This window comes from Macaca fascicularis, chromosome 3, assembly GCF_037993035.2.
Source record: "Macaca fascicularis isolate 582-1 chromosome 3, T2T-MFA8v1.1".
NCBI lineage: Eukaryota > Metazoa > Chordata > Mammalia > Primates > Cercopithecidae > Macaca > Macaca fascicularis.
In genome coordinates, this window is record NC_088377.1 from 191,090,491 (window position 1) to 191,104,793 (window position 14,303).

At 45.8% G+C, this 14,303-nt stretch overlaps 1 protein-coding gene across 3 annotated transcripts in view; it reads right to left on the minus strand.

Annotated features, from left to right (window-relative positions):
• Positions 1 to 603: 603 nt before the first annotated feature.
• The window catches only part of ZNF777 (zinc finger protein 777), a 30,441-nt gene continuing 16,741 nt past the window's right edge, over positions 604 to 14,303 (minus strand). For all 3 annotated transcript variants that reach the window (XM_045388172.2, XM_045388171.3, XM_065542726.2), the window contains exons 5-6: positions 5,984 to 6,235; positions 604 to 2,032 (exon numbers count right to left, since the gene is read on the minus strand). In XM_045388172.2, coding sequence (XP_045244107.2) covers positions 876 to 2,032; positions 5,984 to 6,235 — 1,409 coding nt within the window. In that variant the 3' untranslated portion in view covers positions 604 to 875. The remainder of the gene's footprint in view (positions 2,033 to 5,983; positions 6,236 to 14,303) is intronic.

Genomic DNA, 14,303 nt, shown 5'->3' on the forward strand with positions numbered 1-14,303 from the left:
TTCCGCAAAGATTGGCACCAGGGGCCTCTGCACCTCTTCCCTAGGCTTCCCTCCCGCCACCTTACTCCTCAGCCAGCTGCATTTCAAGCTAGGCAGGAACGCCTGGGCACTGAGGGAAGCGCCCAGCTTTTGCTACAGGACTCCAGCTCATTCCAAACCTGACCGTCACTCTCGTTGATCATGCTAGTCAACTGGGACCTATTACGTCCTGAGCTCCCAGCATCCTCGCGGACTCCAGGGCAGAAGCGAAGGTCTAGGGATTCCCGTGGTCCCTTAGACGTCAGTCCTGCCTCTCCTTCTCCATTTCAGAACCAGCGGGATCAGCGTCTCCTTTACCACCCAAATGGAGAAGGCACACAAAAAAGGGTCCCAACAGAACCTGTCAACTGACACTACCATATGTCCCTCGGGCCTTCTCAAACCCTCCCCTTCAAACCAAACAAAAACGGCAAACAGGAAACGCTCGTCTTTTAAAAATTACTCTATTATTATCAAATAGAACCACAGTATCCAAAAGGTAATTATAAAGTTCTATCCCCAACTAGATGGGCCCTACACCGCCCCTCTGAGTGGCCGGCGGCCAAATCACGCCCCCCGTGCTGATTGGTTTCATCCATTTTATTGTCAAGGAAATTAACATCCCGAAAGGGTTCCCCAGGTCCGCGCCCTCCCCCCTGGGGCCCGGGGGAAACGCGGCAGCAAGGGACCTGGTCTCACTGCCCCCATGTCCTTGGGAGGAGGGACGAAAGGAGAGGGGAGCTCACGGCAAAGGGGCTGGGGGGCGCCCCGCCCCCGCCCGCCGGGCTCGGGCCTGGCGGTGTCCGAGGGGGGCTCGGCCCGCGCACCTGGCCGGGCAGCGGTGGCGGGGCGCGCGCTCACTCGCCCGTGTGGGTCCGCAGGTGGTACTTGAGCGACTGCTTGTAGCGGAAGCACTTGGCGCAGTGCGTGCAGGGGTAGGGCCGCTCGCCCGTGTGCGCACGCTGGTGCTCCAGCAGATGGTGCTTCTGCGTGAAGCGCTTGCCGCACTCGGCGCAGTGGTAGGGCCGCTCGCCTGTGTGGATGCGCCGGTGCTCCAGGAGGTGGTGCTTGCGGATGAAGCTCTTGCCGCATTCGGGGCAGGCATGTGGCCGCTCACGCGAGTGCACACGGCAGTGGTTGGTGAGCTTGGACTTCTCACTGAAGCTCTTCTCGCACTCGGGGCACTTGAAGGGCCGCTCGCCCGTGTGAGTCCGCTGGTGGCGCAGCAGGTGCGAAGGGCGGCTGAAGCTCTTGCCGCACAGGCTGCAGATGAAGGAGACCTCATGCTTGCCCGCATGCACGCGCTGGTGGATCACCAGGCTGATGTGCAGGCGGAAGCTCTTCTTGCACTCGGGGCACGTGTAGGGCCGCTCGCCCGTGTGCGTGATCTGGTGTTTGGTCAGGCTGGACTTGTGGCTGAAGCTGCTGTCGCACTCGGGGCACTTGTAGGGCTTGGGGCCACTGCCGCCGCTGCCCGAGCTGGGTGACTTGGGGCGTGGCTTGAGCGCGTGCTTGGGGTTGAACGTGGGCCCGCGTTCGGGTGAGACGCAGCCTCCGCGCACGCGGTGGATGCGCTGGTGCAGCGTGAGCTGTTGCTTGTGCCGGAAGCTGATCTCGCACTCGGCGCACTCGTAGGGCCCCTCCTTGATGTGGTTGCGCTGGTGGATGATGAGGTTGATTTTCAGGCGGAAGCTCTTGCCGCACTCCATGCAGGTGAAGGGCCGCTCGCCGCGCCGGTTCCGCTGCTGCTGGCTCGAGGCCCCACGGTTCTCGCTCAGGTGCCGCTCACCGTGCATGGAGGGTGCCAGCCTTTTCACTGCAGGGTTTCCTAGCTGCAGAGGCGGGGGGCTCTCCTCGCCCTCGGGGGACATCTCCCCGGGCAGCGGGGTCTGGTACATACTGGCCTCGTATCTCCCGGACAGCTGCCCAAGGGATTGCAAGTGCTGCGGCAGCTCATCCTCCTCCTCCTCCTCTTCCTCCTCATCTTGTTCCTCTGTCTTGATCACGATCCCTTCTGCTCCAGGGACAGAGAGAGAAAGTCGTTAGCTGTTGCCTGGCGCCCCTAGCCTACCTGGATGGAGGTACAGCATTGCTTAACCCTCACCAAAACATTGCATTATTGGCCCAAATTCCTTCTTTTGGGAAAATTCTCCTCTCTCTGCGGCCCCTGGTCTGCTCCCCTCCCACAACGAGGTGGATGCGTAACCCAGGCTGGCCTTGCTGTTTGGTTCAGGAATGAGTCCAGACTTAAAAGGGGCTAAAAAGAGTTCTTGGATTTTATACGGAGGACCGCACGGGAAATCGCTTCCTGTTGGTTATGATGCGAAACTGCTGGTAGAGCCGGACCCAGCAGGAAAGAAGGAAACCAGTACACAGAGCCGATGTGGGAACACCTGGATCCAGCCATGCCTGATGCTGGAATACTCACGATTCTCTAATTATATGAGTGATGCACACCCCTTTTTCCATTAGGCTACTTAAAGGTTGGGTTTCTACCAGCTGTACCAAAGGGTCTCCACTCCTCTAAGGTTCTCAGTCTTTGCCCCTCTGAGGACATCTCTGCCTGAACTCTGCTCAGACCAGCCCACTTCTTTCCTAATCCACTGGGAGATTTCTCCTCTTGGTGCCTTTCCTCACCTTCCTCCAGAAATTTCCCTCTCCTCTCCACGTCTGCCTTGATGATCAAAACCTACAGCACTCCACCCCTCCTTGGAGCCCACAGTACTCACTGGTGCCCACCCTAGGAATCAGGAACCCAGCCTTCTGCAGCCTCTCATGGGTGGAAGATGCACTGGCACAGTCAGACTCCACCACCCTTGAATCTGGATCAGCTGCAGGCAGTGTACGCCCCACCCAGGGATGCCCCCTCGACGCTCTAGCCTGGTCCTTTATGATAATGTAAGTTTCAGAGGAAAGAAGTGGCTCCCGACTCCTGTTTGAGTTTTCTCAAGTGGCTTGTACTTATTTGGCACTAACTGGTGAGTTCTATTTTTAGTCACCAGCTTTGTGTGACATGAGAAAGTCACTTACTTCTCTGAACCCATCTGTGACGAAGACAAAAAGTCTGTGTGTGCAGAATAATTAAAAACAAACCAACAAGACCTTTTCAGAGCACTCATACCTGTCTTCTTTTCATGAGCACAATATCTTATTATAGGGCAAGTCAAGCAAGAATTCTCCCCATTTTACAGATGGGTCATCCAAGCTCAGAGATACCAAGTGATGTTTCCAAATAGAAAATGAAGTCCGGCCGGGCGCAGTGGCTCAAGCCTGTAATCCCAGCACTTTGGGAGGCCGAGACGGGCGGATCACGAGGCCAGGAGATCGAGAGACGATCCCGGCTAACACGGTGAAACCCCGTCTCTACTAAAAAATACAAAAAAACTAGCCGGGCGAGGTGGCGGGCGCCTGTAGTCCCAGCTACTCGGGAGGCTGAGGCAGGAGAATGGCGTAAACCCGGGAGGCGGAGCTTGCAGTGAGCTGAGATCCGGCCACTGCACTCCAGCCTGGGTGACAGAGCAAGACTCCATCTCAAAAAAAAAAAAAAAAAAAAAAAGAAAATGAAGTCCTAGGCCTTTCCGGAGCTTGCAGGTTGGGACCCATCTGGTCTACCTCCTCAAGTAACAGGGACTGAAGCTAGCAATGTTCGTGACCCAGCCAACGTCTTGTAAAGTTGCTAGTGACTCCCTGTCTTCCTTAGCACTTCCTTGTCCTCCTCTACAGCCAGTGAACTACAGTGGTAAAATTAGGACACAGATGTGCTGAGTCAAGGCTGCCTCAGTAGTGTTAGGATTCTCAGCAAGAAGTGCCCCAGAACATCCTTGGAGCACGATGCCTAAAAGATCAAGAGCAGGCAGCTGCAGAGTGTGGTAACTAGTTGCCCTGGTGTTTATCCCGAAAATACTGAGTATCTCTGAAAGGCAAAGGGGAAAATAGATCCTGAGAAGGGCTAAACTCTCCTTGAGGACCAAAGGTGCTTATTTCTTTTTATCTTTTTTTTTTTTTTTTTTTAATTTATTTTTGAGTCTGGCTCTGTCGCTCAGGCTGGAGTGCAGTGGCATGATCTTGGCTCACTGCAACCTCTGCCTCCTGGGTTCAAGTCATTCTCGTGCCTCAGCCTCCCAAGTAGCTGGGATTACAGGCGCCCGCTACCATGCCCAGCTAATTTTTGTATTTTTAGTAGAGATGGGGTTTCACTATATTGGACAGGCCAGTCTCGAATTCCTGACCTCAAATGATCCACCCGCCACAGCCTCCCAAAGTGCTGGGATTATAGGCAGGAGCCACCGCGCCTGGCCAAAGGTGCTTTTTTCTTAATGGAATGATAAACACCAAACATTTGGCCCTAAAACTCAAGACTCACAATTCCACAAACTACTGTTTAGTAGTTTTCTAAAGTTCTACTACAATTGATGGGGACTGCTCAAAAGGCAACTGAATTTATACAATGATGGTCCCAATTTAGCATATACTCAGAATCTACCTTATGTCTTTTCACTGTCCTTTTATGAAAGACAACATGGTATGTCAAAAACACTTCTGAAATACCATGGAGTTACTTAAAAATCAGGTGGCAGATCCATATATGTACATATTTTTGAGACAGTGTCTTGCTCTGTCACCCGGGCTGGAGTGCAGCAATACAATCATGGCTCACTGCAGCCTCAGCCTCTCAGCTTCAACCAATCCTTCCACCTCAGCCTCCCAAGGAGCTGGGACTGCAGGCATGCACCACCATTCCCGGCTAAATTTTAAATTTTTTGTAGAGATGGGGTCTCCCTGTGTTGCCTGAGCTGGCCATGAACTCCTGGGCTCAAGCAATCCTCCTGCCTTTGCTTCCCAAAGTGCTGGGATTACAGGTGTGAGTCACTGCTCTGGGCCTAGATCCATATCTTTTGACCAAGAGGAATGGTCATTAATAAAATGCAAATTATGGAGGAATTATCTACAGATAATTTTTAAGCAGTTTACATCAATATAATACTTTTAAAACCAGAAATGGATGTGGATATATTTCTAAATATAAAAGTGTTATACAAACATGTAATGGTGAATGACTTACACATAAACAAAACATCCAGACAAAAACAAAAGTCCAAGTGGGTTCTACCAGTTTTTCAAGGAACACACTCAATTCCTATTTTTTTTCAGAATACAGAACAAGAGCAAAAGCTGCCCAGTTCATCTGATACATCCAGTATGATACTGTTTCCAAAATTAGATGAGAATAATTCAAGAAAACGTTCATTTCATTTATGAATACAGTTGTCTAACTTGAGTAAAATATTTATTACCTAAGTCCAATAGTGATTTCAAAAAATACATCATGATGATCAAGTAGGGCTTTTCCTGGGCCTGCCAGGATGGCTCAGCATCAGAAAATCCATCACAAAAGATGTCCTGGGATCAGGCCACCATGAGCCCCAGTGCCTTACTGTTCTTGAACTCAGAAGGAGCAAGAGTGAGCAGCACGGTGATAAAGTTTTATAATTAAACAAAAATGAAGACTAGGTTCGAACACAGAATGGCAGTGCTATCATTATTTGAAAACCATGCTCTCCAGGGCTGAAATCTTCAAGGTAGTTGAGGCTTCTAGGGTGATATGAGATGATCAAGGACACGTTGGGAGAGTTCTGGCTTTGCCACTCTCTGTGTGGCCTTGTCCAATCTATTTAACCTCTGCCTGTAAAATGAGGGGTGGGAGAGGTGAGCTCTGAGATCCCTTTCATTCTTGCCTGAACCAGTCTTTAGAGGTAACCACTTCTTTCCTGGGTTGGAGATGGGTTCTTACAAGTCCTGCGTCACGAAGCCTAGACCCGAGGCCGTGCTTGGTAATTCTTTCCCACCTGTTGCCCCATCAGTGTCCAGCTACCTCTCTGAAGGAACCACAGCTGTCCCAGGGGGCAGCGGCCCTCTGGAAGGCCTCATGGCAACACTTCTCTGGCCCTCCCCACCCAGCACTCACCCGTGCAGTTCCTCTGCTGCACCAGCATCTGCTTCAGTTCGCTGAACTCGCTGGAGCCTTCCGTGGACTCCTCCAGCGTGTTCTCTGGCTCCTGCATGTCCAGGTCTGGCTGTTCCCCACAGGGGTCACCCAGCTCTGAGTCCTGAAAGCCGTGCTCTTCCACCTGTCCCATCAGGGGCTCAGGTGTCTCCAAACTTTCTGAGCCCTCGTCGTTGGTCTGTACCTCGATCTTAATCACGATCCCGTCATGTGCTGAGAGAGGGTGGGCAGGGGTGAGAAGAAAAGAACCCAGAATGTTCATGCCAACTGCCCAGGTTTCTGCAGCCCTACAATTTACATCTCAATAAGTCTTATCTTAGAGACCCTGAAGAAATGTAATATTGAGTTGGAAATGAGTAGACACAGAATTTTCTGGACACCTTGTAGCTTTGAATACCAATACAAACTGTAGTCAAGTTAAAATAGATGCAAAGTTTGTTTGCCATGAGCACCATAATTTAAAAAAAATTCAGCATTGTCAGGGTTTATTATTAGTCTTATTTTTTCAATAGACAAAGATCTCACTCTATCACCCAGGCTCGAGTGCAGTGGCACGATCATAGCTCACTGCAGCCTTGAACTCCTGGGCTTAAGTGATCCTCCCAAAATGCTGGGATGACAGGCATAAATAAGCCACTGTGCCCAGCCAGGGTTTATTTTAAAGAGATGCCCATTCCTTTTCTCAGTCAGACCAGCCAACTGGTACAGTTAACACAGTTTCTCTCTCATCTGCTCACTCACAATCAGGTTGATGAAGAAAAGGCCATCTCCTGACTACTCCCACCCCTCGGCCCCATACCCTGAGGTGTCCAAAAAACAGACTCACATTCCCAAGCACGTATGCATGTACACCAGGGGCATTTGAGTTTGTTTTTAGTTAAATAGCATCCTATTATACACTACCCTGAAATTTATGTTTTTAAGCTTGCCTATAGGTCTGTAGACTAATTTCAAATGTACCATTACATACATAGGTGTCATTTTACATAAATGGGATTATAACACATTTTTGGGTTTTAGTGCAGTATTTTTTTCTGTCTAATTTGCCTTCCCCTTCCCTCTCTTCCCATTTCACCGTTATGACTTCCCAGGTAACTCCTATAATTTACCAGGACTTTTCTCTGTGCTTATGAATAAGCCACATACACGTTTATTTATTTATTTATTTTTCTGTCACTATTGGCCTCCTCTGTGTTCCTCTACTCAAATATCTTGTAGAAATCCCTTCAATTTCTTTCTTTTTTTTTTTTTTTTATTTGGAGTCTCACTCTGTCGCCCAGGCTGGAGTACAATGGCGCAGTCTCGACTCACTGCAAGCTGCGCCTCCCTGCTTCAAGCGATTCTCCTGCCTCAGCCTCCCGAGTAGCTGGGATCACAGGCACCTGCCACCACGCCTGGCTAATTTTTTGCATTTTTAGTAGAGACAGGGTTTCACCATGTTGGTCAGGCTGGTCTAGAACTCCTGACCTCATGATCGGCCTGCCTCAGCCTCCCAAAGTGCTGGGATTACAGGCATAAGTCTCCTCACTTTTTTTTTTTTTTTTTTTTTGAGACAGAGTCTCCCTCTGTTGCCCAGGCTAAAGTGCAGTGGCATGATCTCAGCTCACTGTAACCTCTACCTCCCAGGTTCAAGTGATTCTTGTGCTTCAGCCTCCCAGGTAGCTGGGATTGCAGGCATGCACTACCACACCCAGCTAATTTTTTGTATTTTTAGTAGTGATGGGGTTTTACTATGTTAGCCAAGGTGGTCTCGAACTCATGGCCTCAAGTGATCTGCCCACCTCAGCCTCCCAAAGTGCTGGAATTACAGGCAGGAGCCACCACACCTGGCCTCAAGCCAATTTCTACAGTGCTAATACATTGTTAAAAATGCTGTATATATTCCATGGTCAGGATAATACCGTAGCTTATTCATTCTTTCCCTAATAGAAGAACATTGGCTTTTTTCCCCAGACTTTTGCTATGGTTAAGTTTACTGCAGTAACAATAGAATATGTCATGTACAAACATATTCATTCATTCATTGAATGTTTACTAGCAGATATCTACTGAGCACCAACTACATGTCATGTGGTCTAACGGCTTTTGATATATCAGTGAAAAAAACATGGACCTTACATAAGGTGGTAGACACAATAAATAAATTACATTGGATGTTAGAAGGTGACAAGTGCTGTGAGAAAAAGAGAAAAGAAACCAGGAGATAAATGAACCAAGCAGCCTCAGTCCTGCCCTCCTGAGGCTCCTCCTGCTCCTCTGCCAAATCCATTCATTCCCTTACTAAGAAATCAGACAAACTCATCAGGCTGAAAATGGGTGCTAGATGACATAAGCTGGATTCCTTCGGATGAGTGGCACTCCTTTAATGCCTCTCTGATTCACCAACTCAACTGGTTTGGAAGTGGATGGAATATAAAGCAGCTCTAATGTTCTCATTTACCCCGATTCCCTCAGAACTGTGGGACTCTCCCACTCTCTCCAAAGATGTCTGTGTCCTATTCTCTATGAAAAGGAAAAGAAAAACTCATCTATACCTCCATCCCCTACTTCCTGCACTGGCTCAGAGTCACCATCTTTACCTCCCTTTTCTCTCCAATCTCAGGGAAAGTAATGTCTCTCTTCCCTCCTCCTATCACTGAAATCCTCTGCTTGTTTCCTTAGCCCTGCCCATTTCTTTCTCCCTGGAGTTTTGCTCCATTAGTTGTGTGCCTTTTCTCCTCTGTCTTCAATCCTTGTCTCTGTGCTAAATCGTTATGATCCCTCCACAAACATGACCATGACCATGACCATGACTCTAGCATCAGGAAAACTTCTTCCCTGACTTCACAAACTACTTAAAATATTTTGCTTGCTTACACCTTAAAATAATTTTTAAAACTATGTACTCCTTTGCATCTTTTTGAATAAATATATAAAATGCATCAGTAACTGCAAAAGATGTAATTTCTGGAGTATTGTAAATATTGATACTTTGAAATAAACTCTTCCATCACCCTTTAATGTCGCCAATGGAATCTAAGAACCCCAGCAATTTTAAACCCACCATTATTCACTTAAAAACACATGAACAAATTCTTCTTTGATAGCTGGAATTTTTATATCATTCCTTTTCACCTTGAACTTCTATTTCTATTCCCACTTTGCCCACAGAATTTTATCCTAATAGAACATATTTGTATGCTTAGAAGCCTTTTACTGATCACTTCATCTACCACTCTGCCACAAAAATGTGTATGTAAATTGAAGGTTTAATTTTGCTTTCATTTCTAATAACCACAGGTCTCTAAGTGTTCATTTTTTTCCTGGCTTAAGTTATCCTTAGTGATTATCACTACAGAATGATAAATAATTATCCAAGATAGAAAATAAAGAAACTTTGGGAAATGTATCTTATAAAGATGAATAGAATTTTTTCCCAATTAGTTTACTTATCTGGAAATCAATATTCTTATTGTAGAATATACAGTTCAGAATCAATTTGTCTGTTTCATTTTTATAAATGAAACCTCATTTACATTGGGAAACCTCATTTACATAAATATGTAGATGGGCTGGAAGCAGCTTTGTTATGGAACTGTCACTCAATTCTGAACTTCTGAATTATATGCCACAAAGATCACACGGTCAACATTATCATCAAAAACTGTTTCTAGGGCCAGGCGCGGTGGCTCACGCCTGTAATCCCAGCACTTTGGGAGGCCGAGGCGGGCGGATCACGAGGTCAGGAGATCGAGACCATCCTGGTGAACACTGTGAAACTCCATCTCTACTAAAAATACAAAAAAACTGGCCGGGCGTGGTGGCGGGCACCTGTAGTCCCAGCTACTCGGGAGGCTGAGGCAGGAGAATGGCATGAACCCAGGAGGCGGAGCTTGCAGTAAGCCAACACGGCGCCACTGCACTCCAGCCTGGGCAACAGAGCGAGACTCCATTTCAAAAAACAAAACAAAACAAAACAAAACAACTGTTTCTAATGACCTATCAGTTCACAACATGATTAGTTTCTCTTTCAATTTTGTTAAAGGTAAAATATTGCAAACAACCTAAGCTGCAAGAGAACTTGCCATCCAGGCCCCAGAGTGACGCGCTGCAGGACATGTATCCCAAAATTCTGAATATTCTCTCTGTTTGGTGACCTGGGGGCTTTATGCCTCTGAGAAATGCTTTATAGTAAGATGGAGATGGGCAGGAAGTGCCTGTTTTGTTTTGTTTTTTAAGACATGAGGCCTTGCTCTGTTGCCTAGGCTGGAGTGCAGTGGTGAGATCATAGCTCACTGCAGCCTCAACCTCCTGGCTTAAACCACCTGCCACCTCAGCCTCTAGAGTAGCTGGGACTACAGGCATATGCTACCATACCCAGCTAATTTTTAAAGTTTCTGTAGAGATGAGGTCTCCCTATGTTGCCCAGGTTGGTCTCAAACACCTGGACTCAAGTGATCCTCCCACCTCGGCCTCCCACAGTGCTAGGATTACAGGCATGAGCCACCATGCCTGGCAGCCTGTTTTTTTTTTTTTTTTAAATAATGGGAGAGTAGATGAGAAGCCACATTTCAGGGACCACATGCATTGTGTGCTTTTGGCTGATCAGCTGGACAAGAAGAGATGGACTAACAACTGGAAACTGTGCCCTCAAAGACATCTGTATTATGTCTCTCCTGGGGAGTACCCTTATCCCCTCAAAAGCATGGGTACCCCAGCTTGAAGACTAGTGCCTTCAACACCTGGCCCTACTTCAAGACCCAACTTGAGTGTCCACCATTCCATCAAGCCTCTTCAGTGCTCTCAGCTGGACACAGCTGTGCTCCTCCCTGAGCTCCAGGCATTCGCCTGCTCCTCTTTGTGGCACGTACTCTTTCTCCCTCAAAACAGGCAGTATGTACACACTTTGACCCTCCCCTCCACTTGCTAGATAGCAGAGAACGCCAGTGTTTCCCACCAACAATGTCTCCCCACCCCAAACAACTTTTCAAAGAGTACTGACAACCAAGCTGCATTTATTTATAAGCAGGAATTTGTTCTCCCATTTAAAAAATTAATCGAAGACACACACATTGTGGGAATATAGTTTATGAAAAAGGTAACATTTCAATCCAGTGGGGAAAAGTTTAAAAGGAATGGAGACAACTGGCTTCCTGACTAGAAAGGGAAAAAAGCTACTTCACGTATTTCACACCGAACTCCTGATGAACAACAATATTTATGTATAAATAAGAAATTCACACCTAAGTTTTACAACTTTAAGCTGAGGAACAGGCTATCTGTAACCCTATGGGACTTCAGATAGTCCTTCTGGAGGACGTTTGGTAATTCGTGCCAAGCATATTAAACATGCCCAACTCCTATCAACTATAATTTTGCTATAAATTGTTTTGAAAGGATTCTTGTAGCTTGCTGTTGCCATCATTTGGCTATAAGAAACTTATTTAATCTGTGATTGGTTTTTAATAATTCGTGTTCATAAGAACTCCTGTGAAGTGGGGAAAAATCCCATAAATTGTTTTCAAATGTATTAAACATTTGCGAAGACTGAATTTATTAGTTACTGAAACTGATATAATGCCATATTTTTAGACATTTAGTTAAAATAAGCATTTAATTACTTAGACTTAGCAATTTTCTTTTTGTTTTCTAGGGCAAAAAAAAAATTTATTTTGTGTTTCAAAAATTTTTATAGCTTTTTTTTAGATGCTCACAGACCTAAGATCTGTGATCACAGTGTTTACTAAATAAAATAGCTTGAGTAAATATTTCTACATTTGATATGAAACCCAGATTGGGAGGCTGAGGCGGGTGGATCACCTGACGTCAGGAGTTCGAGACCAGCCTGGCCAACATGGCGAAACCTCGTCTCTACTAAAAAATACAAAAATGAGCTGGGCGTGGTGGCAGGGGCCGGTGATCCCAGCTACTCGGGAGGCTGAGGCAGGAGAATCACTTGAACCCGGGAGGCGGAGGTTGCAGTGAGCCGAGATTGCGCCACTGCACTCCAGAGTGAGACTCTGTTTCAAAAAAAAAAAGACTGATAAATTTGAATACATAAAAGTTAAAAACTGCTATTACACACACACACACATACACACACAAAATATAAAAGTAAACCACAGGCCAGGCGTGGTGGCTCACGCCTGTAATCCTAGCACTTTGGGAGGCCAAGGTAGGCAGATCACTGGAGGTCAGGAGTTTGAAACCAGCCTGGCCAAAATGGTGAAACTCCGTCTCTACTAAAAATACAAAAAAATTAGCTGTGCATGGTTGTGGGCGCCTGTAACCCCAGATACTCGGGAGGCTGGGGTAGGAGAATAGCCTGAACCTGGAAGGTGGAGGTTGCAGTGAGCTGAGATAGTGCCACTGCATTCCAGCCTGGGCAATAAAGTGAGCCTCTGTCTCAAAAAAAAAAAAAAAAAAAAAAGTAAACCACAAACTGGGGAAAGTATTCATATACATACTGTTAGGCAAGGGCTAATATCCTTAATATTTTAAAAGCTTTTTACAAATCAATAAAAAGATGAATAATCCAAAAGAGTAACAAAAAAGATTATTCACAGAGTAGTAAGAGATAATAGTAATCAATAAAGGTATGAAAATATGCTCAACATCACCCTTATAGAAAGTATTTTCGCCGGGCGTGGTGGCTCAAGCCTGTAATCCCAGCACTTTGGGAGGCCGAGGCGGGTGGATCACGAGGTCAGGAGATCGAGACTATCCTGGCTAACATGGTGAAACCCCGTCTCTACTAAAAATACAAAAAACTAGCCGGGCGTGGTGGCGGGCGCCTGTAGTCTCAGCTACTTGGGAGGCTGAGGCGGGAGAATGGCGTGAACCCGGGAGGCGGAGCTTGCAGTGAGCCGAGATCACGCCACTGCACTCCAGCCTGGGAGACACAGCAAGACTCCGTCTCAAAAAAAAAAAAAAAAAAAAAAAAAAAAAAAGAAAGTATTTTCATCCACATATTGTGTTTTTTCTACTTACTACTTTGGCAAATGAGAAAAAGATAAATAATACCTGTTACTGGTAAGAGTGTATAGAAACAAACATTCTCATGCTTAGATGGATGAAGGCATGTAAATTGGCACAAGTGATTTGAAGGGATTTGCCAGGATCTATTAAATTTTTAAGTGGGTATATCCTTTGACCCAGAAAATCCATTTCTAAATAAGTTCCTGACAAGTGCATGAAGATCTATTTATAATAATCTTTACTGAAGCACTGAAACTTGTGAACAGCCTAAATGCACATTAATGGGACAGTATTTAAACAAATTATGAAATCAATACACAGAATACTACTGTCGGCTATGAAAAAGAATATGACAAATTTATATATTGTGACATGTAAAAATGTCAATGATATACTATTGAAAAAAGAAACTTGCCAATACTTCTATATTGTCTGACTTTTTTACAATGATAATGTGTATATGTATTACCTACATAATTAAGGCTATGTGTATGTAATCACATGCACATAAAACTGGAATGAATAAACTGCTGACTCTTGAGAGAATATTATCGGGGACTTTCTCTCTGTACTTTTTCTTTGTGAAATTAAAAACCAGTATTGCCACATTAACTCTCTCTACCAGCTCAAAGCAAATAAATATTGGTTGACACTGACTTTCCAATCTTCTCATGGCTATACTTTGTTAGGTTTTTTTAAATTAAAATTTTTTTTTAAAGTTATACATGCACACAGGCTAGTTGAACATAGTTGAACAGTTCTTCGAAAAAAATTTTTTTTTTGAGACGGGGCTGCAACTTCCATCTCTTGGGTTCAAGTGATTCTCCTGCCTTAGCCTCCTGAGTAGCTGGGATTACAGGCACGGGCCACCACGCCCAGCTATTTTTTTCTTTTTTGCCCTTTTAGTAGAGATGGGGTTTTACCATGTTGGCTAGGCTAGTCTCGAACTCCTGACCTCAAGTGATCCACCTGCCTCGGCCTCCCAAACTGTTGGGATTAGAGGTGTGAGACACCACACCCAGCCCAGAACTTATTTTTTAAAAAGTTCTTTTCCACTCACCTACCCCCATTTCCTGCTCCCCAAGGCAATCACTTCAATGATTCCAGCTGATTCTTTGGTCATTTACCTCCATAACTCTAAGTAACACACTTATATTGCTACTCCTTGAGTTTTCAATTTTAAGCATCATCCATTGACTTCCAAGGGATGAAGGTCTCCTCTGAACTGATCCTGCCAATACAGTTTTGTTGTAATTTTAGTTGGATCAATACTGGATGTTTACCTCACTAGATTATATCAATGTTATTTATAACAAAACTCTGT